The sequence below is a fragment of the Aegilops tauschii genome, chromosome 3 (genome assembly GCF_002575655.3).
Source record: "Aegilops tauschii subsp. strangulata cultivar AL8/78 chromosome 3, Aet v6.0, whole genome shotgun sequence".
Taxonomy (NCBI): domain Eukaryota; kingdom Viridiplantae; phylum Streptophyta; class Magnoliopsida; order Poales; family Poaceae; genus Aegilops; species Aegilops tauschii.
The window spans coordinates 609,588,068-609,612,718 of NC_053037.3; the positions used below are offsets into that span (position 1 = coordinate 609,588,068).

General features: G+C 47.4%; 2 protein-coding genes across 2 annotated transcripts; one reads left to right on the forward strand and one right to left on the reverse strand.

Annotated features, from left to right (window-relative positions):
- Positions 1-4,463: 4,463 nt before the first annotated feature.
- Positions 4,464-7,614, reverse strand: LOC120962072 (polyubiquitin 11-like). The gene is made up of 2 exons (XM_040385968.3): positions 7,531-7,614; positions 4,464-5,493 (listed from the first exon to the last, which is right to left on the reverse strand). Exon 2 carries the CDS (start codon positions 5,481-5,483, stop codon positions 4,809-4,811), a length of 675 nt encoding a protein of 224 aa, XP_040241902.1. The 5' UTR covers positions 5,484-5,493; positions 7,531-7,614; the 3' UTR covers positions 4,464-4,808.
- Positions 7,615-18,326: 10,712 nt separating this feature from the next.
- On the forward strand, positions 18,327-22,090 carry LOC109763160 (polyubiquitin 11-like). Its single transcript, XM_045233945.2, has 2 exons — positions 18,327-18,453; positions 21,102-22,090. Exon 2 carries the CDS (start codon positions 21,112-21,114, stop codon positions 21,784-21,786), a length of 675 nt encoding a protein of 224 aa, XP_045089880.1. The 5' UTR covers positions 18,327-18,453; positions 21,102-21,111; the 3' UTR covers positions 21,787-22,090.
- Positions 22,091-24,651: the final 2,561 nt, after the last annotated feature.

Here is a 24,651-nt window from a genome sequence, read left to right on the forward strand (position 1 = left end):
GAAATTTGTGTCACGTCATCCTGGCTGGCGGGCCTCATCTGTCATAATTTCACTTAACTGAGCCATATCCGCCGATCAGTGGCTTTTGCAAAACAATTACGAAAGACATGGTGTTTTCTGCAACAAAACTGTAACATAGTGTTTTTCACAAATCTAACCTTTAAACTGGTGGTTTTCTGCAATTTACTCTTGTCAATTACTTTGTGTTTATGGTAGTTGTATCCCCGAGACTAAGTGTGGATCAGGCTTAATTTCTGTTGAACCGTGCATTCCGCTTTATCAGGGCCCTTCATTCTTTTCGCACGGGTTGGCAGACAAGAACCGCAAGCCGGCCGCCGAGACTTCGGAGCTGCGCGAACAACTTGAGGTTCGGCGGTGGGCCAATAAGCACTCATGTGCTAATTCTATCCGTAAGCTCCCGTCCTCCTTTTCCATATTGTTCTTATTCCTTTTTTTTGAAAAACTCCACCCATATCTATATCTATATTTATATCTATATCTATACCTACTATTAAAGGAAGGTGATATTCTTGGTTTCGTCCAGCTTCATTTGGTTCCGCTTCAGTTAATTTTACGTATGCTATTTAGTTTCTTTACTTGCCACCTCTTTTGGCCTAACGGAGGAAGCCCACCTGGCGGCGCACTGTGGCCCAGGGCCGGAGAGCTAAGCCGGCCACGCACAATTTGTCCAACTGACTTAGCTAGTGATATGAGAGGATTTGTTTTTCTCCCTTTGCAACGCACGGGCCATTTTGCTATTGTTGATCAAATAACAATAGTCTTACAATCGTTCATTACATAATTAGCCACGCAGGGCGAAACAGAATTACACAGTATACCATCGGACATGGTATCAAAACTAAATTTTGCTATCTTATGCGTCGCCTTGTTAGCCAGCCTATCAATCTTAACAATCTTGAGATCAACAATAAACTTGGAGGCGCTGATCGCTTTCATTTTTAGATCCACATAAGGTGACCTGTCAATAGTTTCTTTCGCTAGGAAAGATGCAGCAAAGGAGCAGTTAGTTTTCAAAATAATTGATTTGTGAAGAGTAATACCAAGGTATAGCCCGGCGAGACACACACGAAGTTCCGCCTCCTCCGCTCTGGAGCACACTCGAATAAAATCCCAAGAAGACACCAGGATTTCTCCCAGATGATACCTAGCGACAACCCCAACGCTAGCAGATCTCAAACTCTCCACAAAACTAGCATCAACGTTTATCTTAATATACTCCCGCTCCGGAGGCTTCCAAACAACACGATCATTTTCTTTTTGTGGGCTAAGATTCTCCCCATTCCCCATCACCCCCTTCCCTTTGGTGCTTTGGTCCACTTGCACACGAGCGTTGGAAGTGGAGAAAGTCTTCCAATAATTTTCCACGAAGGTAACAGACAGATAACAGACGCATTCACTGATTCTTCCCCTCTTCCAAAAATCAAATCGTTTCTCAGATGCCAAGCTCTCCAGAACATAAATAATACTTGTTCGCGTACCAGAGACCCCAACTGGTCAAGGAGGATGAGAAGCCAGTCTGGCCGCGTATATCTAAACAACTCCTCCCTCGGAATATTCCACACATCCCCCAAGGCGATACGCAAAGCACGCGCCTTAGGTCAGGTCACCAGAGCGTGGAAGATATTTTCATCCTGAACTCCACATATAGTACACATACTGGAGACCGTTTGATGGTGAGTTACTCTATTCACCTGGACCGCCAAACGGTTGGTCGCAGCTCTCCAAGCGAAAATTCTAATTTTTTGCGGAACCTTAGCCTTTTAAATAACGTCCCACAGTCTTCTTTCCTCATTAACAGCAGCACTGGATATTCCCGTCTCGCCCCTGTTGTCCTTGAGATTTAAAGCCAGTTTGTACGCACTTTTCACAAAGAACATACCACTTTTCTCATAATGCCAAGCGACTAGATCACCGTCTCCCACAGCCTGAATGCGTAAGTTTAGAATCTCTTCGGCATCATGATGAAAGATTGAATGCCTAATCAAAATTTTCATCCCATCTTCTCATCCCACTCATGAACAATTCTGACACCCATTTCAGTCTAGTTCGATGCTTTTTAGCTGTAATTTTTAGTCCCAAAATTCTTGGGAGCCAGTTGTCTCTCCAAATGTTAACATTTTTACCATCGACCACTCTCCATATGATCCCTTGTTTTAAAAGTTCCAGACCATGCATGATACCTTGCCAATTCACGGACATGGCTTGCGGGAAAACTGTATCCAAGATGTGACCATTGCGATAATACTTTGCCTTCAAAATCTTAGCACACAATGACTCTGGGTACACCAATAAACGCCATGCCTATTTAGCTAAGAGCACTTGGTTAAATAACCTTAGGTCACGGAACCCCATGCATCCCTGTCCTTTTGGTTTTGTTAGCTTGTCCCAGGCTAACCAGTGGGTTTTCCTCCTATCCTCTTCGTCTCCCCACCAGAAATTTTTTATAATCTGAGCTAGCTCCTTACATAACGAGACTGGAAATTTAAAAAGTCTCATGGCATAAACTGGCAGCGCTTGCAAAACAGTCTTGATTTAAGATTCCTTAATACCAGTAGAAGCATACTTTTCAATCCAATCTACGCTCTTTTTAGAGCCTTATCGGTCGCCTTCTATTCTATTTTATTCTATTCTATTCTTCTTTTGTACCGAGCTCTGGTTTTTGGCTGCCGCCCCCAAGAAAGTGGCGTGGCTCCGACAGACTTTGGAGGATGCCCAGCATGTGAGTGACGAGGCCAAGGATGCCGCACCTGCTAACGAGGAGGAGGCCAGTGTTCTGAATGAGAGAAGCCAGTGTGAAAACTCCTGAGAGTTTTGCCATCGATGATTGCCCTCACCGTGGGCCATTTGTGCAACCCTCTTCTTGGCCACCAGCCACTTACCCCACTGTTTACTAGCTAGTCATTCCCCTACAAAGTTTGACAACTCCAAGATTTACCCCGAAACTACTATTACTCATTTAGTTCAAAGTTGACCAAAATAGTATTTATCCCCAGACCCTACCTATCCCTCTAAAAACCGGCGTCGTTCCACTTGCCTAGGCCACCCCATGGCCCTCTAGCCTCTCCTCCTCCTATAAATACCCTGTCGTCGTCCCCCGAAACGCCAAACCACCTTCAAACCCTAGACGCTACCCCCCAAATCCCCAATGCCACGCCACCCACCCACCATGGTCTGCAATAAAGGTGACTATGCTCCCAATGCTCCATGGTGGCTGAAGTGGGCCTATTCGTTTTTTCACGAATACGCAAAGCTTGTGTATTATTTCATTGATAGAAGAAGTTAGAACAAGTACAAGGCGAGATACAACACATGACATGGACGCAAGAGGCGTGAACATGGTACCTGAAGCAGAGAGACATGGGATGCTCGACCCAAACAAGAAAAGAAACACAGCTAAACCCGCCAACCTAAGAAGTAGCTCAGACCAACAACACGACGACCAATATCTTTAGATCTAGCCATGAGGATACCGCGAGCAACCAAGACAACGCCTTCAGGAAGGAGTATGACGCCGAGACACCGTTGTCGTCCGATCGGGAAAACCGGACCTAGGGTTTCCCCTAGTGCTCGAAAAGGGGCCCAGGAAACGGCCGTGACAACGCCTCCAAGAAGGAGACGACCACCGCGGGGTGTCATCGCTGCCAGCATAGAATGCAGGGACTTCTCTCTGGCCAGAGTCTGAGCAGTCCCAAGCCGTTGGAGCATGAGTCAGATATGAGGAAGTCGGGCATAGGTCGGAACCACGCTCGCCGACAAAGAGGCAACGGGCGCCGCTGGAAGCGCGAGCAACAGAGCGGCTAAGGGACAGACGAGGCACGAAGGTGGATGGGTGGGCGGTGAGGAATTGGACGATGGCCGGAGGCCCGCATCCGGAGGGTAGCGCAGATCTGGGTCAACGGGGCCGGAGCAACAAGGATGTCGGCGAGCCGTAAAGGGGGGGTGCAGCTCCCGTAGTGCACCGCAATCGAGGATGCATCGAGATGGACGACCACCAAGGACACCAGCAGGATGGGGGAGCGGAGGAAAGAGCGCAGCTTCCAGGCCACGCCGAGTCCGGAGCCACCCCGGTCGGCCATGGACACTGGACCACATGGCCACCGGAAAGAAGACACCCCTGTCGGGGTGTGGGGGGATGGTGGAGGACGGTGCGCGCACAGCCAGGTCGCGACAAGCGCACTGCAAGAGGCAGCCGCGCCCGCGGGGAGGGGGGTGGGGGGGGGGGTATCGCTGGGCTTATTCAGTCAAAGCCTCCTTCTCATCCTCCACCACTCCCCGTCGCGGTCCTCCCGCTGCCGTCCTCCTCCTCCAATGGCAAGGACGAGGATAACTTGATTCCAGCTCAATGTGGCATTCATGTGGTTCTTCAACTTTTGACTGTGATGTCATAGATGATCGAAAACATGGAGACAAATATTTGGGTATGCAGAAGGGAAATAAATAAATGAGAAAAGAAAGGAAGCTATTTGTCGGTCAAACTGCATACAGACTGTATTCTCAATCAACTAATGACAATACAGATCCAGGGACTCTTAATAGTAGTTCGGCATGATAGATGGATAAACAGACTCAACACACTAACAAACTCTAACAAACTGCTAAATGATACTGCTAGTACGTAGTTTTGCTGATAACACTCCACACTTCTACTGTGAAGGAACAATACCGGAGGATATATATATATATACTACCGTACAATACTAGAATGATAGTTTACTGATAAACGCACCACTACTGGAAGGAAGGCTCCTGCAGAATAAAACTAGTTGTTGAATGGCAGGCCATCCAGCTCAGCAACCACAAAGACGGAGCACCAGATCAACGGTAGACTCGCTCTGAATCTTGTAGTCCGCCAGGGTGCGGCCATCCTCCAGCTGCCTGCTAGCAAAGATGATGCGCTGCTGTATAGGGGGATAGCCATCCTTCTCGTAGATCTTCACCTTGACACTGTTGATGGTGTCCGAGCTCCTGACGTCAAGGTCGAGGGTCCTCCCATCCAGGGTCCTGACAAAGAGGTGCATCATCCTACTTTCTCCTGGCCTACACGGGCGGAGGACAAGGAGGAGGGTGGACTCCTTCCAGATGTTGTGGTCAGCCAAGGTGCGGTTGTCGTCCTCCAGCTGTTTGCTGGCGAAGATGAGGCACTGCTGGCCCTTGGGAAAGCCCTCCATGTCCTGGATCTTGGACTTCACGTTGCCGATAGTGTCTAGGCTGTCGACCTCGAGGGCGATGGTCCTGCCTGACAGCGTCTCCGTCACGAAGATTTGCATCTTTTCCTGGAGGTCAATCGTAGAGTCGTGCTCGATGCCATAATCGGCCAATGTACGGTTGTCTTCTAGCTGCAACCCATCAAAGACGAGGTGGTACTGCTGCTGGATCTTTGCCTTGATGGTGTATAGGGTGTCTGATGAGTGGACCTTGAGGCGGATTGTCCTGCCGGTGGGGTTCTTGACAAAGATATGCATTCCGGATGAGCTACATACACAAACATCAACAATTGTTAGACAATATATTTAGGCTGTAGAAAGAGCCCATTATTGAAACAGTAGAAGCAAGAAGAGAAATCTACTGCATAAATACTTTGTTTATACAGAAAAAGGTGCCGCACTAAGCCTAGCTTGCAAAGTTAAGTCTTGAGCAGTCATTAATAATATACATGCACGGTTCACTCAGTTCTGTAAATTGAAGAGACTAGTTAGGTGCCCGTTAATTAGTTGCTAAGAATAAAACAAAACATATGGTATTATCAATCAAGTGATACTTCTATTTGGTGAACATGCCTGTCAAGTGCAGTTTTTCACAGGGTAGCAACAAACGTTGCCGTTTTTCTCTACTTTCCCTAATCACATCAGTATATATACTCGCCAAATTGTATTATACCCTGCGTAAACTTAGTGATACACTAAAGGAGAATATTGCTGCTGTTTTTTGCTAAATATAAATTTCTAGTTTCAGTTTATATCAGTAGCAATATATAACTTAAAGAACAACAATCTATGTGTGAGCTTATGAATTTTAGTAGGGAGGAAACATTCACTGAAACAGCTCTGAATTTCAGTACCAGGGAAAGATTTACAAAGACAGCTGATGAAAGGTAAATCGTGCATAATCACGTGGATAAGAGAAATGAATGCACAAAAGTGATTTAAGGCACCAGCTTAAGAGCTATCCGAGTCATGGGGGTCAGGATAGGAACAGTAGAACCAAATAGATACTGAGAGCATGACAGGACAATTCATGACCAAGAAATTTGCGGACACTTGAAGAGGTTCCCAATCCAGACGAAGGTGGCCTGTTATGGAACTGATAACCCAACCGGAAGAGCTTACATGGGCTGGATGGTCATGATTCATGAATGATATTTGCCATGAGAGCATGGCGTCTCCACAGAACCTTTGACAACATGAACACAGGTTTACTGGAGGCAGCAGGCTGACCAGGGAGCCCACGTGGACGTCAGCCTAGCAGCAATTGGTACTGGAATTTTTTTTTTCATGTTAGTCAAGGCACTATAGGGTTGTGGCATGCTGGGTTGAGGGGAGGGGTAGAATTGGTATCGACAGTGTCAGGCGAATGCCAAATCAGCCAACAAGACTCACCGTCATAGAAGCTTAACTAGCTAGAGCACCCTTCAGAGTTACTACCCTACAAGGCATCAATCTTAACCAAAAACCAGAATATGCATCCTTACTAACTAAAATTAACAGCATGCAGATGCCTAAGTCCAGCCTTTATTTACAAAAAAAAAACAGTAACGTTTGCAACAGGTAACAAGAGAGATGTAGTCACAACACATGTAACGATTTTGGACTATCTTTGCTGTTTATCTTCTTATTAACTTATTATTTTTTCATTTATTATTTATGTATATAAACAAAAAATAAATTATTTGATTCCATGGCGAGGACATACATATAACGAGAACTCGATCAGGTGTATCTGACATGATATATACTCCATCGATTTGTAGATAAAGAATTTCATGATGAACAATTATAATCCTGTGATCTAGCAGAAGATGATGAGGTTAGCAACAAATTCCATGAGGCCAGGCAACCCTCTAATGTAATATTCCTAGTTACCTGACACTGACAGAAGGCTCTACAGAGGGCTAGAATTCACCCAATCCATATTGACTGGATGGGGAAAAATCATGAAAAGATAGCCACGCTTCATCGATCATACAGTTGTGCCGCAACCACAATAGCAACAGAAGACGATTAATTGTTACCAGGAACACAGGGCACCGCAAGCAAAGCAGCAGAGCTGTTTTTGAGGAAACACGGGCAGGGGGGTCGAGACATCGCAGCAAACCGTAGGGCGCAAGAGCAGGGGAGCGGCGGATGCATCTCGATAGCCTACACCAGAGCAGCAGGGCCCTCAAGAAGACCGTCTCTCTCGTCATCGGGCTCGGAGCTAGGTCGGGCCGGGTTGCTCGGGGAAGGATGAGGATTCGAAATTCCACGGCGCAGACGAAGAAGATGAAAGGGAGATGAGCGGGTTAGGGCTTACCGAGAGGAGAGGAAGAAGATCTTCGCTCGAGTGGGCGGGCGGCGGCGGGTGGAAGGAGAGCGGTCGAAGCGAGAGAGAAAGAGAGAGGGTTTTCTTTTTTATTTATATATATATAGGAAAAAGAAAAGGAGAGGAGAGGTTTTTTTTAGGGGAAGAGAGGAGAGGTTTTCTTTTGTGGGGAAAGGAAACCAACTGCAAATAGAGTAATTGCCATCCATATTTTTCCTTTTTTGTCCCTTGTCAAGGGTGTTGCCAAGAAATCTGGCAACCTTGTTGAGGCGGATTATCCGCACCCAAAGTGCAAAGCTGGACTGCACCGATTTTAGAATTTTGTCGTGCCTCGGAAGGGAACATCTGCTCGGTGAAGCCACTCGGGTCGGAATTTTGTCGTGGATGGACACGAAACATCTACTCAAGCAAAGTCACTCGGAATTTTGCTGCGTCTCAATGCGAAACATATGCTCAAGTGAAGTCACTCGGAAATTCATCGTGCCTAAACACAGAATATCTACTGCTCAAGTGAAGTCACTTGGAATTTTTCATCGTGCCCAAACACGGAATATCTACTCGAGTGAAGTCACTTGGAATTTCATCGTCCCTGAACATGGAATATCTGCTCGAGTGAAGTCACTCGGGATTTCATCGTGCCTGGGCACGAAATATTTGCTCGAGCCAAGTCGCTCTAAATTTTATCATGCCAAAACACGGAATATATGCTCGAGTGAAGTCACTTGGAATTTCATCGTGACTAAACACGGAACATCTCCTCGAATGAAATACAAAATATAGGAGGTTCAAATTATTCTTCTTCTTGGTCACTGGAAGTCTGATCAGTGCAGCCAGTGGGTGTAGTCCCCGAGCCTCTGTCAGACTGTATAAGTCTGCCAAAGGTTCAAGTTCTTCTTGGCCACTCAAAGTCCGATCAGTGTACCTAGTGGGTGTAGCCCCGAGCCTCTAACAGACTGTGTGAGTTGGGCAATGCCTGTTAGGCGAAGAGAACATAGTAAAATTTGCTACTACATCTCACCAACTGCTTGCGATGTCGAGTGAACATTAATATGCATGTTTAATTCATCTTAAATTGCTTTGATGCAGCCCCCTAGGTGATTTCTCAAGGAGATCAGAGATGATGTAACCCGGATATGACCTTAGACAGATCATGTTAGCGCGGTGGGTGCCATAACTTCACGGTGGATATTCAAACAAAAGTTGGACCTCACCCGTTGGTCCCATAGGTTGAAGCTTGGTACTCTGAGGGATCACGCCGGGCTGTGGTGATGTGGTCTGAGTTGTGAAGCGACGACACGACGAAGCGGAGTCCTCGAAGGAATCGACCGCGGAGAACACAGAGTCGGTGATGGCCAAGTCGACGTCGGTCGTGTTGCAGCCGGAGTCGGCTGACTGTTTGAAGTCGACGTAGCGACGAGGCCGGTATAGCGAGGTTGCTGTGTGATAAGATCGGTGCGGCGAAGCCGGATTCCGCGGAGCGACGAAGTCAGCACGTTGAGTGACGAGGTCGTACGCCAGAGTGATCATGTGATCTGTGTACACAAAAGTAAGTACAATCCAAAGTAATAATTTATTTAAATAAAATACGTGCTAAAATAATTGGAGTAGGCAGCACCCGTAGTGTTTGAGGAGCAAGTTGGGTTGGAACCAGCAGGAACCCGGGCTCCACAGACAAGCCAAACACTAGTAAAAAACAGGGCTTTGGTTCGGGCATGGCAAACTCATTAGTCCCGGTTCAGTCAAGAACCGGGACCCATCGGGGCATTCGTCCCGGTTCGTGAGCCCAGGGGGCCGGCTGGGGCCTCGTGGGCATTGGTCCCGGTTCGTATGGACCCATTTGTCCCGGTTCGAGGCACGAACCGGGACCAATGGGCCTCGCTCCTGGCCCACAACCATTGGTCCCGGTTATTGGCTTGAACCGGGACAGAAGGCTGGCTTTCGTCCCGGTTCCAGCCACGAACCGGGACAAATGAGTTGCCTATATATACCCCATCGCCACGGCAGAGCACTTCACAGTCCTCTGTTTTTTCTGGCCGGCGAGGGGAGGGCATTTGGGTGCTCTAGCTCACCTCCTATGCACATGAGGTGTTCGACGAAATGTCTGAGCCACACTAGTTAATCTTTCTCCTTTATCTAGGAGGTGGTTGAACCGGAAATTCCAATCGACCCTATTGTCGAGAGGTTAAGTTTAGTTGAGAAAGAAAACAATTACTTGAAGAAAAAATAAAAAAAATTGAGGAGGAGAAGATGATATTGGAGTTGCATGTTGCGGATGTCGTCGATGATCACAAGATCAAGATGGATGCAATACGGTTAAAGATTAGAAAGATTAGAAAATATGCCATTCATACCGAGGCTTGGTATCATTATGCAGTTGGATCAATTGTTACCTTGGTTGCGATTATGATCGCATTTGTTGTTGCATTGAAATGTTTTACATAATTTCAGTGTATGGTTTAGTTAGATGCTCTAGAGAGCTATATGTTGTTCAATAAGAACTATGTGTACTTTGGTAAAAATGTGATGATGAACTTCTATTAATTTGTCCGTTTTGTACACGAAGTGCATCCAGTTTTTGCCGTAACCCTATCTACTTTCTTGCACATGCTATGTGGGTCAAATGATGATACCATGCCAACTTTCAACCTTTTCAGAGTTCATTTGAAATACTTTTCAATTTCAGGGTCTTATAGCTCAAAATAATCAGTAAATGCATGAAAAATAACAAATGAAGTCAGAAATGGTTGAAAATTGATGATGCGGCGTTAAATGGTGCGTTTTGAGCACAGAAAAACTATGGAGTTCAAATAAGTTCAAAAAAAAGAAATTCCTTTGTAACATACGAGTTTCCGTATAAACCATGATACTTCGAAAGAGATTGTCCGTTTTGTACACGAAGTGCATCCAGTTTTTGCCGTAACCCTCTCTACTTTCATGCACATGCTATGAGGGTCAAATGATGATACCATGCCAACTTTCAACCTTTTCAGAGTTCATTTGAAATGCTTTTCAATTTTAGGGTCTTATAGCTCAAAATAATCAGTAAATGCATGAAAAATAAAAATGAAGTCAGAAAGGGTTGAAAATGGATGATGTGGCTTTGAATGGTGCATTTTGAGCACAGAAAAACTATGGAGTTCGAATAAGTTCAAAAAAAAAAAGAAATCCCTTTGTAACAGACGAGTTTCCGTATGAAACCGTAATACTTTGAAAGAGATTGTCCGTTTTGTACATGAAGTGCATCCAGTTTTTGCCGTAACCTCTCTACTTTCTTGCACATGTTATGTGGGTCAAATGATGATACCATGCCAACTTTCAACCTTTTAAGAGTTCATTTGAAATGATTTTCAATTTCAGGGTCTTATAGCTCAAAATAATCAGTAAATGCATGAAAAATAAACTTTAATAAAATAAATAAGTAGAAACAAAATAAATTTTAATAAAGTAAAATAAATAAACTTTAATAAAATTAATAAAAATAGCAACAGTAAGTTTTTTGTTGTAAGTAGAAACAAAATAACATAAATAAAACAGCAAAAAAATAAAAAAAGTGCCACCCACTGGGCCACGATGGCCTGAATACGACTAGAAACCCAACTATGGGCCAGGATTCAGGCTCGCAGGAGGCCCAGTTGGCCCACAAGCACATCGTGACAAATTAGGCCCGCAAGCCTGTAGTTGAGAGGAGTTCGAGAGGGTTAGCGCAGCAGCGCTTATAAACCACTCTCGAGCTCTCTCAGCTAGCGAGGTGGGACTAAAGTTTTCGCCGCGAAGCGGGCGGCACAGGGCCTTTGGTCCCGGTTGGTGCCACCAACCGGAACTAAAGGGGTGCATTGGTACCGGTTCGTGGCACCAACCGGGACCAACGCCCCCCCTTTAGTCCCGGTTGGTGCCACGAACCGGGACCAAAGGCCGCCGCTTCCCGCCCTTTGGGCTGCCGAAAACTGACCTTTGGTCATGGTTGGTGGCACCAACCGGGACTAAAGGTGGCATTGGTCCCGGTTGTTGCCACGAACCGGAACCAATGCTCTGGGTATGTAAGCTGGACTTGTGAAAATTTCACAATTTCATCGTCTATTCGTGCCCGACGCCCCAGCACTGCTCCTCGTCGTCGTCGCCGTCATCGCCCCTGCCTCTGACACCATCGCCGCGCCGCGCGCCCCTGCCTCCGACGCCGTCGCCGCGCCGCCCCTGCCTCTGACGCCGTCGCCGCGCCGCCCCTGCCCCGCACCCGAGCCCCTTCCCGCGGCCCGCCCCCGCTCGCCGGCGCCCTCGCCTCCCCCACCGTCGCCATCGCCAGATGCCCCCGCTGTGAGCCGTCGCGCCGGTCCGGCTCTGTTTTTTATTTTGTATTAGATTAATTTTTTTCATATATATAAAATGTATATTTATATGTATGTGGCTATATGTAAGTTTAGAGCATGTTTTTTATTAGATTAATTTCTTATTAGATTTATTAGATTAATTTTTTTGTTCAGAGCATGTTTTTGTTCATATATGTATTTTTTTGTTCATATGTGTATTAATGTTTTTGTTGCATATATGTAATTTTTTTCAATGTATATATGTATGTGGTAGCTATATATGCATGATGAGGGGGGTGGGGGTCGATATACCCCCTCCCCGATAATTTCAACATGAGGGGAGGTCGATATACCCCCTCCCCGATAACATTTTTTAGAAATTTTTTATATATCTAGCTAGGAAGAAAGGAAGAAGGAAGAATAAGAAGAGGAAGAAGAAGAAAAAAAAAGAGGAGAAGAAGAAGGAATAAAGGAGAAGAAGAAAAAATAGACTCTACGTCCTCTTCTTAATTTTTGTCGGGAACTCCGTTCCAAAATAACTTCGACATGATGGGCGATCGATATATATACCCCCTCTCGACCGTGATAACTTATACCACCGGAGCACCCCCCGGCCCTCTCGCTCGACCAAAACTCTCGAGGACACTCAAACCCTAGAAAAAAAACGATGTCGGTCTCCTACCCCCTCCCGCCGCGCCCCTACCCGACAAACTCTCTCGAGGCCACCCAAATTTACCAAGTTAAAAGAGCGTTGCCGTCGAGGCCACCCCATACCCTTGAAGCGTTGTCGAGGCCACCCCAAACCCTTGAAGCGTTGCCGAGGCCACCCTAAACCCTAGAGAAGCAGCGTTGAGGCCACTAATATGATTCCTTATTGTGATTAATTAGCTAGCTAGTTCTACGTTTGCCACTAATATATCCATCTGTCATGTTTGAATAATAACTGCCATGTTGTAAATATTTGCAGAAACTATGGACCCCCGAGACGAAGCAACAGAAGCGGTGTTGGGGGACATAATCGCACATGGAAGTGATGCCGTCTTCTCATTTCTCAATGACACCGATGGTCTGGAAGGACAGGGTGAAGAAGCAGGCTATGATTATGATGGCTCCGGTGACCCAATGCCGGTGCAAGAAGGAGACCGTGATGACGGCTCCGGTGACCCAATGCCGGTGCAAGAAGGAGACCGTGATGACGGCTCCGGTGACCGAACCGAGTCCGGCCAGGTATATATATTAGTTAAGCCTGTGCTGACTAGCTAATTGATGCCTTCATTGTTTTGGTATATGTACACATATTAATGAACTCTCGTCTTTCTTCTTTTTTCTAGCCCTTTGGATCGAGCACAACTTCGGTAAAGAGACGAGACCCGAAGAAAAACAAGCATTTCATTCTTGTAGAGTAAATAATTGGATTTTTCAATCAATCCCTCTTATTAGATTTCTATAGAAGAGATAAATGCGCTCAGATGAAAGGTTTGAGATCACAGCAATCACGCGCGATGGCCAACCGATTGAACCCATCCGGACAAAGGAAGCATTTGTTGCTCAGTGCGGGGTTCTTGTTAGGGACAAGATCCCGATCAGCATCCACCAATGGTTTAAGCCAGCTAAAGAAGACCCTGAGGTGTCTTATGTCTCCGATATGCAGAAAGATGATCTTTGGACTGCGCTGAAGGCAAATTTCACCCTACCGCCAGAGGAGGATCCGGAGAAGCCAGTTAAAGAGCAATTGATCAAGTCTCATGCTCTTAAGAAGATGGCAGAACTATTCAGGACGTGGAAGAATGAGCTGAAAAAATTTATCGACAAAGAAGAGACACCAGAATTCATCGGCCGGTATGAGAATATCAGAGATCACTGGCCCGCATTTGTGGCCCACAAGACATCGGACAAGAGTAAGAAGATGTCAGTGACAAATAAGAAAAATGCTGTGAAGAAGAAGCTTTACCATCGCACGGGGTCAGGTGGCTACCTCAAAGCCCGGCCGTTGTGGGCCAAGGCTGAGAATGACCTGCTTGATAAAGGGCTCGAACCAGAGACATTGAGGTGGCTAGACCGTTGCCGTACTTGGTTCTTCAGGGTTGGCGGAACCTTGGACCCTGTATCAGGGAAGTGCGTTTGGACGGACGAGCAACTGAGAATACCAATCACGAGGCTTCAGGAGTATATCGATGCAGCCCAGCAAGGGACGTTCATTCCAGACAGAGAGAACGACGAGCTCACAATGGCCCTCGGGAATCCTGAGCACCCTAGACGGACACGAGGCACGCCAGGCTCCGTTCCGTGGAAGGTTGGGTTTCCGGACGCAGGCGGTTACAAATGCCATGAGAGGAGGAAGAAAGTGGAGCATACCCAACTGCAGGCGCTGCACGCAAGGGTACTAGCGATAGTGGAACGAGAAGCAAATTGTAGCAAACGACCTGCCGAAGCTTCCCCCGAAGCTACCCCGCCATCTCAGCGGAGAAGCAGCGTGGCTTCCACCGAGCTGCTTCAGCAGGAGCCTGTCTTCACGGTCCTGCTAGCTACCCCGTGGATGCTATCACGGGGTCTCAACATTGCCACCTTATGACGCAATGGATGAAATTCAAAGTCAAGGCGGCTGGTGGCTCTGTTTTACCTACTGAACCTGGCTCAACCTACCACCGTCGGCCAATTCCAGAAGGATATGCTAGGGTGATGGTGGATGAAATAACAGACGGATTTGAGGACCTCGAGCTTTACCACCCTACGGGTGATGGGGAGACTCGGCTGGGTTCTTCTCTGAAGACTCCATGCCTATGACGGAAGGAGCTCATCAACCTTCCGAACTGGACGCCTCCGCCTCCTTCTCCTCCGGCGAGTCAGGGCACTCCGCCTCCGCCTCCTCCTCCGGCGAGTGATTATGGCACTCAGCCTCCTTCTCCGGCGCGTGGCGGCACTCCGCCTCCTTCTCCGCCTGCGTCGGCGCCCGAGCAACCAGCCTCCTCCTTCTCTGCCTCGTCGCCAAGGGCGGAAGAGACCCGTCGCCGCTCCGGCTACTCCGGCGCGTCGTAGTCCTTCTCCTCCGCCTCGTAAGCAAGGAAAGAAGACAGCCGCAACCGCTCCGTCTGCTCCGGCGTCTAGCAGTACAGCCAGAGGCGGGAGGTAATACAGATTCGGTCCTTCTCTGAAGACTCCAGAGAAGTTACCATACGAGAGGACCGAGGAGGAAACCAGGAAGATCGTGCGAGCCGAAGTGACGAACTTCTTTGAAGGGGTGAAAGCAAAGGGAAACATCCACCTCCGGAGGAGAAGATAGATCCGGTGAAAGCGAAGTGCACTCTGGCTACCCTGAAGAAACCACCAAAGTCTCCGCCGAAAGGCAACTATGACCGTGTTATTGAAAAGTCATTTGTCGAAGCGGATCGGTCGGGAAGGACTATCAGTGATCAAAGGTTAGCAAAACGACGAGTTGGGAAAATAATTGCCCAGCTCGGCGAACAAGCGAACCAATCGTTCCCCCCGCTCCAGGTGTCTAGCGATATCGTCGCTAATGATCCGGGGATGGTGCCCGGTTATACCAATCTTGGAGATTACCTGCCCGACGATGTACATTATGATTTCTTGGAGGTGGACGAACACAGATACGAGTACGGGAAGCCTCTCGTCAAAGATGAAAGATCTCTAACAACGATGATGCGAAGATTCCATGATTGGTACATGAAAACCTGCAGAGAGTCTGGGGGGACGAATACTTTGACGCTGAGAGTTAAAGAGGAGCATGACCTCGTTGGAATTGATCTGTTGAATGTTCCGTTTGAGGAGTTCTTCGAGTTTTTCAATCAAAAGGCCCTCGATAAATTAATGGTCACTTGCTACTATCTATAAGTACTACTTCTGTCATTAAGTCTCTATATATAGGTCAGCTCTTTCATTGCATGTATATATAATTATCCTCACTATATTATGCAGGTTGAACATCGCCGAATTGAAGAAAAGACAAATCGGTGATATTGGGTTCATTAACACAAAATCTCATAGATGATTATTAGGTTGAAAAACATGCCAAAGACACCGAGGCCAACTTGCTACGATCGTTGGTATTAAATCAAAACAAAGCTATAATACTCTTTCCTTACAACTTCAAGTGAGTGTTACTGTCTTTTGCATATTCGGTTTCCCTTATTACTCGAGGTTATAGTAATGTAATTCATGAGTTATGCATGCATGGGCAGCTTCCACTATATTTTCCTGGAGATTAAGCTTGAGCAGGGACTAGTAACCGTCTTCGACTCGAGACGAAAAGATCCCCAGGAGTATGCGGACATGACTGAAATGCTCGAGAAGTAAGTTAAATCGATCATTATCGCACCATATCGGCAACTTTGTTCATTTCCTGATATCAAGTAATTGTTTTCTTTGTCTGGCAGGGTTTGGAAAAAATTCACCTCAAAAGCTCCGGGACTGCCGAAGAAGCTGCAATTTAAACACCCGAAAGTAAGTACTACTAGCTAGTTCCGCGCATCTCCTAGTGATTCAAGCGGTAGTTTTATCAATACCATTTAGTATGCTTGCTTATCAGTTTGATTGACCTCTATTTCTTGTAAAGTGGTTGTGGCAGGAAGCCGGGACTAATTACTGTGGATACTACGTTTGCGAGTGCATCCGCCACACGACCTATGAACGGGGCTACTCTGACAAACAATATGAAGTGCGTAAGTAATAATATTCACAATTTTATTTTATTACCATCATTTGTGTTGACTTTCATTCATTCATATATATGTATTGACCCCCTTCTTCAAATTTAGGTGTTTCGGATGCGGGACGAACTCCTACCACCAGATCGCATGCGAGGAATTCAAGAGGAATTGGCGGCATTCTTTCTTGACCACGTGATCGATAAAGATGGAGAATACCATGTGGACCCTAAGTTCGTATATAATTAGGGGATTATATTGTAAGAGATACGGAAACTTGTTGTTCGACCAATCTCTCGGAGAAGGAGAGGTCGATATCACTTCTCTCTGTATGCATATGTTCATGACGATCTTCTATTTCCTCCATTTGCTTAGTAGCTAGCGTGTCGAGTCCTCTCTATACGTATAGTACGTACCGTCGACCAAGCAAAGGAGATAAGAGAGGACACATACTTCTCTCTATTAATTAGCTAGCTAACACAATATATGAAACACCTAAATTAACCCCCCAAAACCCCTAACCCCTCCTTAAAAAAAAACAAAACCCCCAGCCTCTGAAATGCTGATGCGTGGACGCTTATTGGTCCCGTTTGGTGCTACCAACCGGGACCAAAGGCCCTCCTGCCTGTGCTCGCCGCAGCGGCCACGTGGAGGCCCATCTGTCCCGGTTCGTATAAGAACCAGGACTAAAGGTACATGGCATTAGTAACTACCATTTAGTCCCGGTTCCACAACCGGGACAAATGGGCCTTAAGAACCGGGACAAATGGTCATTTTTCTACTAGTGCAAGCTTCCGGATGCCTGAGGAGAAGAGCTTCCTCTTCTCAGCAGAGCTGGTCTCCTCCAGACATTTGGCCCCAACTCGCTCCCCTTTTGGAAGAGAGATGACAACGACACCATGGCTAAATCTGCCGCCGCCTTCATCTTCTTCTTCTGCCTCATATCCAGGCCAGTGTCCTCGGGCTTTGAGGCATGGGTGGCAGGCTTTGACAGAGGTACCAGAATAACAACGGCCTCAGTCGCGGGCTCCGCCGTCGACACCACCTCAAGCGGCTCCACAGCGCCAGGAGCGCCGGTCCTAGCTTCCTTGACGCCATCGGCGGCAACTTTCTTTGCTAAGGGAGCCGTGGGATCCCAAACCCCCATCCCGACGACAACATGCGGGTTCAGAACCTTTACCCTTGGCACACCCACATGGGCGGCAGGAGCAGGCGAAGCAGTTGAACACCACCAAAGAAGCAACACTAAGATAGCATCATACCACGCACAAGTAACAAAGGAAAATAGAGTCAACACTCCTACATGTCCCCGGTGAGCTCTCAGCGGAGGCTCCTAGTCGTGTTCCCGGACCTCTGGCATGCCGGGCGTGTGGGTTCAGGCATTGACGAGGGCATGGACAAGCTCCCCGGGTAAGGTTGTCCTCCTTGTTGGACCGATCGAACCTGAAATCACCAAGGCTCGAGAAGAAACACCTAAAGTTACTATCCAGGAACAAAGCCAAGTCACGAGCGGAAGACTTACCAGCCTTGCACAAGGATGTCGCATTTCCTCTGCGGCCTCACCACCGTGACGGGAATCACCATTAGTGAAGACACCTCGAAACCCCCAACAGGTTCACAGACCCTCGACGAGTCCTACTGCTCATCTCCCTACCCCCGGGGTTGTCCTAACTATAGTTACTATCCCTCCAAACAAACATGGTTGAATATAAATAAAGTGCGTTGTTTCAGCTAAAAAAAAAAAATCCTCTATCTTCATTTCCCTAAAAAAAACCTCTCCTATCTTTTTCTCTATTATATTATAGAAAAAGAAACCCTGTCTTCTCCACTCTCCCTCTCTCGCTTGGACCGCTCTCCTTCCCCCGCCACCGCCGCCGCCGCAGCGCCGCAGCGCCGCCTGCACGCAGTTCCTACCGGACTCGAGCGGAGATCCTCCTCCTCTCCTCTCGGTAAGCCCTAATCTGCTCCCTCCCCCTTCCATTTTCTTGGTCCGCGCCGTGAAATTTTGAATCCCCATCCTTCCCCGAGCAACCCGTCGCCAAAACCCTACCCGCCTGAGCTAGCGCCGAGTCTGATGACGAGAGAGACGGTGATCTTGAGAGCCCTCCTGCTCTAATGTAGGCTCGTGAGATGCATCCGCCACTCCCCCGCTCTAGTGTTTGCTGCGATGGCTCGACACCCCTCAAGAACAGCTTTGGTTGATCAGATCTGCTGTTCCCCTCACCCGCCATTCCTCACAGTAGTTGTTTAACCGATTTTCCAGCTCGGATTTACCGCTGTACAATTGTTCGCATATGGATTTGGTGAACTTTAGGTTCTCTAGATCCTACTGGCGGTGTCAGGTAGGATTGTTCGCATATGGATTTGGTGAATTCTAGCCCTCTATAGAGCCTACTGTCAGTGTCAGGTAGGATTGTTCGCATATGGATTTGGTGAATTCTAGCCCTCTATAGAGTCTACTGTCAGTATCAGGTAGCTAGGATTACATTGGAGGGTTGCGAGACCTCATGGATTGGGTGAATTTTAGGCTCTCTAGATCTTACTGTTGGTGTCAGGTAGGATTACATTGCAGGGTTGCCTGGCCTCATGGAATTTGTTGCTAACCTTATATCATCTTGTATGTTAGATCTTAGAGCTATAGGATTATAATTGTCCATCATTTCTTTTCACAGAAGAAACTCTTCATCTAGAGAACAATGGAGTATATAAGTTAGACACTTTATTCTTTTCAAATTTTGTTTTGTTTATATACAAAAATAAAACAATAATAACAAAATAAACAGCAAAGATAATCCAAAATCGTTATATGTGTTTGTTAACCTTTGTGACTAGATCTCTCTTGTTGTTTCTATGACCTACCTGTTGCGCAAGTGTCTGACATTTCTTTATGTAAATAAAAGCTGGACGGAAGCATCTGCATGCTGTTAACTTTAGTTATTAAGCCTGCATATTTTGTTTTCCGATTAAGATCGATGCATTGTAGTATAGCAACTCTGAAGGGTGCATATTCTGTTTTTCGGTTAAGATCAATGCCTTGTAGGGTAGCAATTCTGAAGGATGCTCTAGCTAGCTAGCTTCTGTAACAGTGAGTCTTGTTGGCCGATTTGGCATTCGTCTGTACGCTGTTGGTACCAATTCCACCCCCTCCCCTCAATCCAGCATGCCACACCCATATTGTGCCTTGACTAGCATGAAAAATAAAATCTTCCATTACCAATTGCTGCTAGGCTGACGTCCCTGTGAGCTCCCTGGTCAGCCTGGCACCAGAACACCCGTGTTCAATGTTGTCAAAAGGTTCTGTCGAGACGCCATGCTCTCTTGGAAAATATCATTCATGACCATCCAGCCCATGTAAGCTCTTCCGGTCGGGTTATCAGTTTTGTAACAGTCCACCTTCGTCTGGATTTGGAACCTCTCCTTATTTCATACAGTGCATTGGAAGTGTCCGCAAATTTCTTGGTCATTAATTGTCCTGCCGTGCCCTCAATATCTATTTGGTTCTACTTTTGTGCATTCATCTCTCTTATTATCCATTTGAATTCGTGATAGTGTATGTTTTACCTTTCATCAGCCGGCTTTGTGAATATTTCCCCAGTACTGAAATGCAGAGCTGTTTCAGTGAATCTTTCCTTGCTACTAAAATTCATAAGCTCACACATACTCCCTCCGTTCCCAAATATAAGTATTTCTAGAGATTCCACCAAGTGACTACATACGGAGTAAAATGAGTGAATCTACACTCTAAAATATGTCTACATACATCCGTATGTTGTATTCCATTTGAAATGTCTAAAAATACTTATATTTAGGAACGGAGGGAGTAGAACATTGTTCTTTTTAAGACAGTTTTTCCATTGTGTATGCCATAGAGAAGTTATAGTGCTATTGATATAAAATGAAACTGGAAATTTATATTTAGAAAAAAAACAGAGGCAATATTCTCCTTTAGTGTACCACTAAGTTTGCCCAGGGTATAATACTATAATTCAATTTGGTAAGTATATATGCTGAGATGAATAGGGAAAGTAGAGGAAAACAGCGACATTTGTTACTATTCTGTGAAAAACTGCACTTGACAGGTGTGTTCACCAAATAGAAGTATCACTTGATTGATAATACTATATGTTCCATTTTATTCCCTGGCAACTCACGGGCACCTAACTAGTCTCTTCAATGTACAGAACTGAATGAACTATGCATGTACTCCCTCCGTTCCTAAATGTAAGTCTTTTTAGAGATTCCAATATGGACTACATACGGAGCAAAAATTGCAAAATGAGTGAATCTACACTCTAAAATATGTCTATATACATCCGTATGTAGTCCATATTGAAATCTCTAAAAGGACTTATATTTAGGAACGGAGGAAGTATATTATTAACGATTCCTCAAGACTAAACTTTGCATGCTAGGCTTAGTGTGGCACCTTGTTCTGTCTAAACGAGGTATTTATGCAGCAGATTTCTCTTCTTGTTTTTACCGTTCTTTTATTTAAGTAATGGCTCTTTCTACTACCTGGAATTGTTGAAAAACGTTTTTTGTGTATTGTTCTAGAGCCTAAATATTATCTAACAATTGGTGATGTTTGGTTTGCTAGCTCATCCGGAATGCGTATCTTTGTCAAGACACCCACTGGCAGGACAATCTGCCTCAAGGTCCACTCATCAGACACCCTGTACACCGTCAAGGCAAAGATCCAGCAGCAGTACCGCCTCGTCTTTGATGGGGTGCAGCTAGAAGATAACCGTACATTGGCCGATTATGGCATCGAGCACGACTCTACGATTGACCTCCAGGAAAAGATGCAAATCTTCGTGACGGAGACGCTGTCAGGCAGGACCATCGCCCTCGAGGTCGACAGCCTAGACACTATCGGCAACGTGAAGTCCAAGATCCAGGACATGGAGGGCTTTCCCAAGGGCCAGCAGTGCCTCATCTTCGCCAGCAAACAGCTGGAGGACGACAACCGCACCTTGGCTGACCACAACATCTGGAAGGAGTCCACCCTTCTCCTCGTCATCCGCTCGTGTAGGCCAGGAGAAAGTAGAATGATGCGCATCTTCGTGAAGACGCTAACTGGAAAGACCATCACTCTTGAGGTTGAGAGCTTGTATACCATCGACAATGTCAAGGTGAAAATCTACGAGAAGGATGGCACTCCCCCTATACAGCAGCGCATCATCTTTGCTGGCAGGCTTCTGGAGGATGGCCGCACCCTGGCAGACTACAAGATTCACAACGAGGATACCCTTGATTTGGCGGTCCGCCAATGTGGTTGCTGAGCTGCATGGCCTGCCATTCAACAACCAGTTTTATTTTGCAGGAGCCTTCCTTACATGGTGCGTTATCAGTGAACTATCATTCTAGTACTCTATGGTAGTATACATGTATGCTCCGGTATTGTTCCTTCACAGTAGATGTGTGGTGTGTTATCAGTAAAACTATGTACTCTCATTTAGTAGTATGTTAATGTGTTTGAGTAGTTTCTTGTATTCATCTATCAAGAGGAACTACTTTAAAAGTCCCTAGGTCTGTATTATCATCGGTTGATTGAGAATACAGTCTGTATGCAGTTTGGCCAACAAATAGCCTCATTTCTTTCCTAGTGCGGTTAATTTCTGTATCAATGTTTTCGTCTATGTCATCACAACCAAAAGTTGAAGTGATGAGGATCGTATCACTGTGATTGCATGTCTTCTACAAAGAAAATTTATTATCGCATATTGTGAACCACATGAATGTCACATGAGTTGGAATCAGGACTGCAAATAAGAGTTGAAATCAAGTCGACCCTGCCCTTGCTGTTGGAGGAGGAGGATGGCGGCAGGATGACCGGGGCGTGGCGCAGGAGCGGTAGAGGAGGACAAGGAGGTGTTTGCCGAATAGCCCCCCCTCCCCCCCTCAGCTACCATGGAGCATTAGGGGCATGTCACCTTGCTGTGGACCATGGTGGGCGGCATGGCATTGGGGGGATTTGGGAGGCAGCGTCTAGGGTTTGAAGGCAGATCGGTGTTTCGGGGACCGATGACGGGGTATTTATAGGAGGGGAGGCTAGAGGGCCATGGGGTGGCGGAGGCAAGTGGTACGCCGACAAAGGATAGGCAGGGTTTCCGAATAAAGAATGTTTTGGTCAAATTTGTTGGGAAATAGTTTCAGAGGTGGGTCTCTGAGGTGTTTAAGCTTTGTAGGAAGGAGTAGACTTGCAAAAGGTCAAAAGCGGTTTTTTGGGAGTTAAAAGGAATTTGGAAAAATGGTTAGGGATGTTCTTACTGAGCTACACCTTGGGGATGTGCTGAGTCCTATGAAACGGTCCCTCTCATCCATCTCAGGATTAACAAGCAAGAGATTACGTTCCCTCAAAGTGGGACTTAGGATATGTTGGTAGAAGGTGCTAAGCTAACAAGCCAGCTCTTCATAACTTCTCAGGAGTACATTTTCTGCTAACTATTCCACCATAGCTGAAAAGGGCAGTAAGTTGTCCTCTATTTATACCTCACTATTTTCAGGAAAGTTCGACCACACTGTGATAAACATGTTCCCTTGGATCCATATTAATTATCGTTCAAACGGATGTATCTACCATTGAAATACGTCTAGGTACACCCGTTTGAGTGACAACTAATATGAATCGGAGGGAGTAGCTTATCTGCACTACTTAAGTTTGACATGTCAAATGGATATGCACGATTCCCATTAGATTGATCTAATGTAGGCCAAGCTTTCAGTACATCGGGAGTTCACACCGCATTTTATTACTCCCTCCGATCCATATTAATTACTTGTCGCTAAAATAGATGCAAGTAAGAAGATTATATTGTGTGAATAACCAACAACACAAGGCTAGTTTGGGAACAGCAGTTACCAGAATAACCTATTTGCCTTAGAAGGAGCCGACAGGGGCGAAGCTAGGATTCCTCCCTTGCTCCCCCCGCCGCCGCCGACAACCCTCGCTCTCCCCCGCCGCCGGCCGCCGGTCGCGCCCCCTCGGCCCGCCTCCCTCCCCCCTCCTTCCCCCCATCCCCCTGCGCTCCCGTCGCCCCCAGAGGCGGCGAAGCGCCCCCTCTGCTCCTCCCGTCTCGACCCGCCCTCCTCCTCCTTCCTCCTTCGCCGCTGTCGGCAGCGGCCTCCGGCGTGCCCGGGTGGCGCCGGCGGCGGCGGATGTCCCTTCCCCGCGCGCCCGGAGGGGAAGTCGGGGCTCCCTCCTGCCCGGCGGCGGTGCTCTTTGGCTGACGGCAGTGGCGCTCGGCTGCGGAGTCCGGCGGGCCTCGGGTGCCCTCAATGCGGCGGGGTCGTTGGCTGCGGGGTGGCGCCGTGGGCTGCTGGCCGGCGGCGCCCGCTCGGCCCAGATCTGGTCCCTTTCGAGCCCCATTTGGGCTGGGGCGGGCCTGCGGGTCGGGGCGCGGTAGCGTGGCTTCTTGGTGGTGTGGCGAGGCAGCGGTGGCTGCGGTGGTGATGGCTCCAGTGGTCGGCGTGCTGCAGCGTGGCTGCAGGGACTATCCGGACTCGTTTGGGTCCGGTAGGGCCGCTGGTGGCCTGGCAGGTCCCTGTCGCTACGTCCGGTCAGCTCCGCACGGCGGCGGAGGTTGTTCCCTCCTGCCGGCTGCGGTGCGGTTGCCCCCGAGCCCGGTGTCTCCTCGTCCTGCCTCCAGGTCTCGTGTTGGTGGCCTAAGTGAGACGGTGAAGATGGTGCGATGTCCGTGGTGGCACAGGCTGGTGGGCGGCATGTTGGGCGGTGCACTTCCGATCGTCTGGGGTGACGGTGGTGGGTTCGGGGCGGGAGAAACCTCTGGCGGCTAATTCACCACCGGTGCGACGGCGCCCGTGGGCGTTGTCGGACCCTCCTGAGGGGCGCCGGTGATACCCCTTCCCCACTGCCATCCGCGTACCGGGGGAAACCCTAGGACTTCTATGGGCAGCAGCGGCGACGTCGTTGCATTCCTACATGAAGGTGTTGCTTGGTACGCGAGACTTCGAAGTGCTTGGCGTGCGGTGGTACTTCTCCGGAGGGTGCAACGTGTCTCGGCCATCTTCACTTAGTTGGGCTGCCGTCGTCGGCATTTGTTTCTTTTTTCTCTCTCTTCCTTTTCTTTTGGACTTGTTTGTGCTGCAGCCCCAACGAGCTGGTTGTATCGGTTTGTTGCTTTATA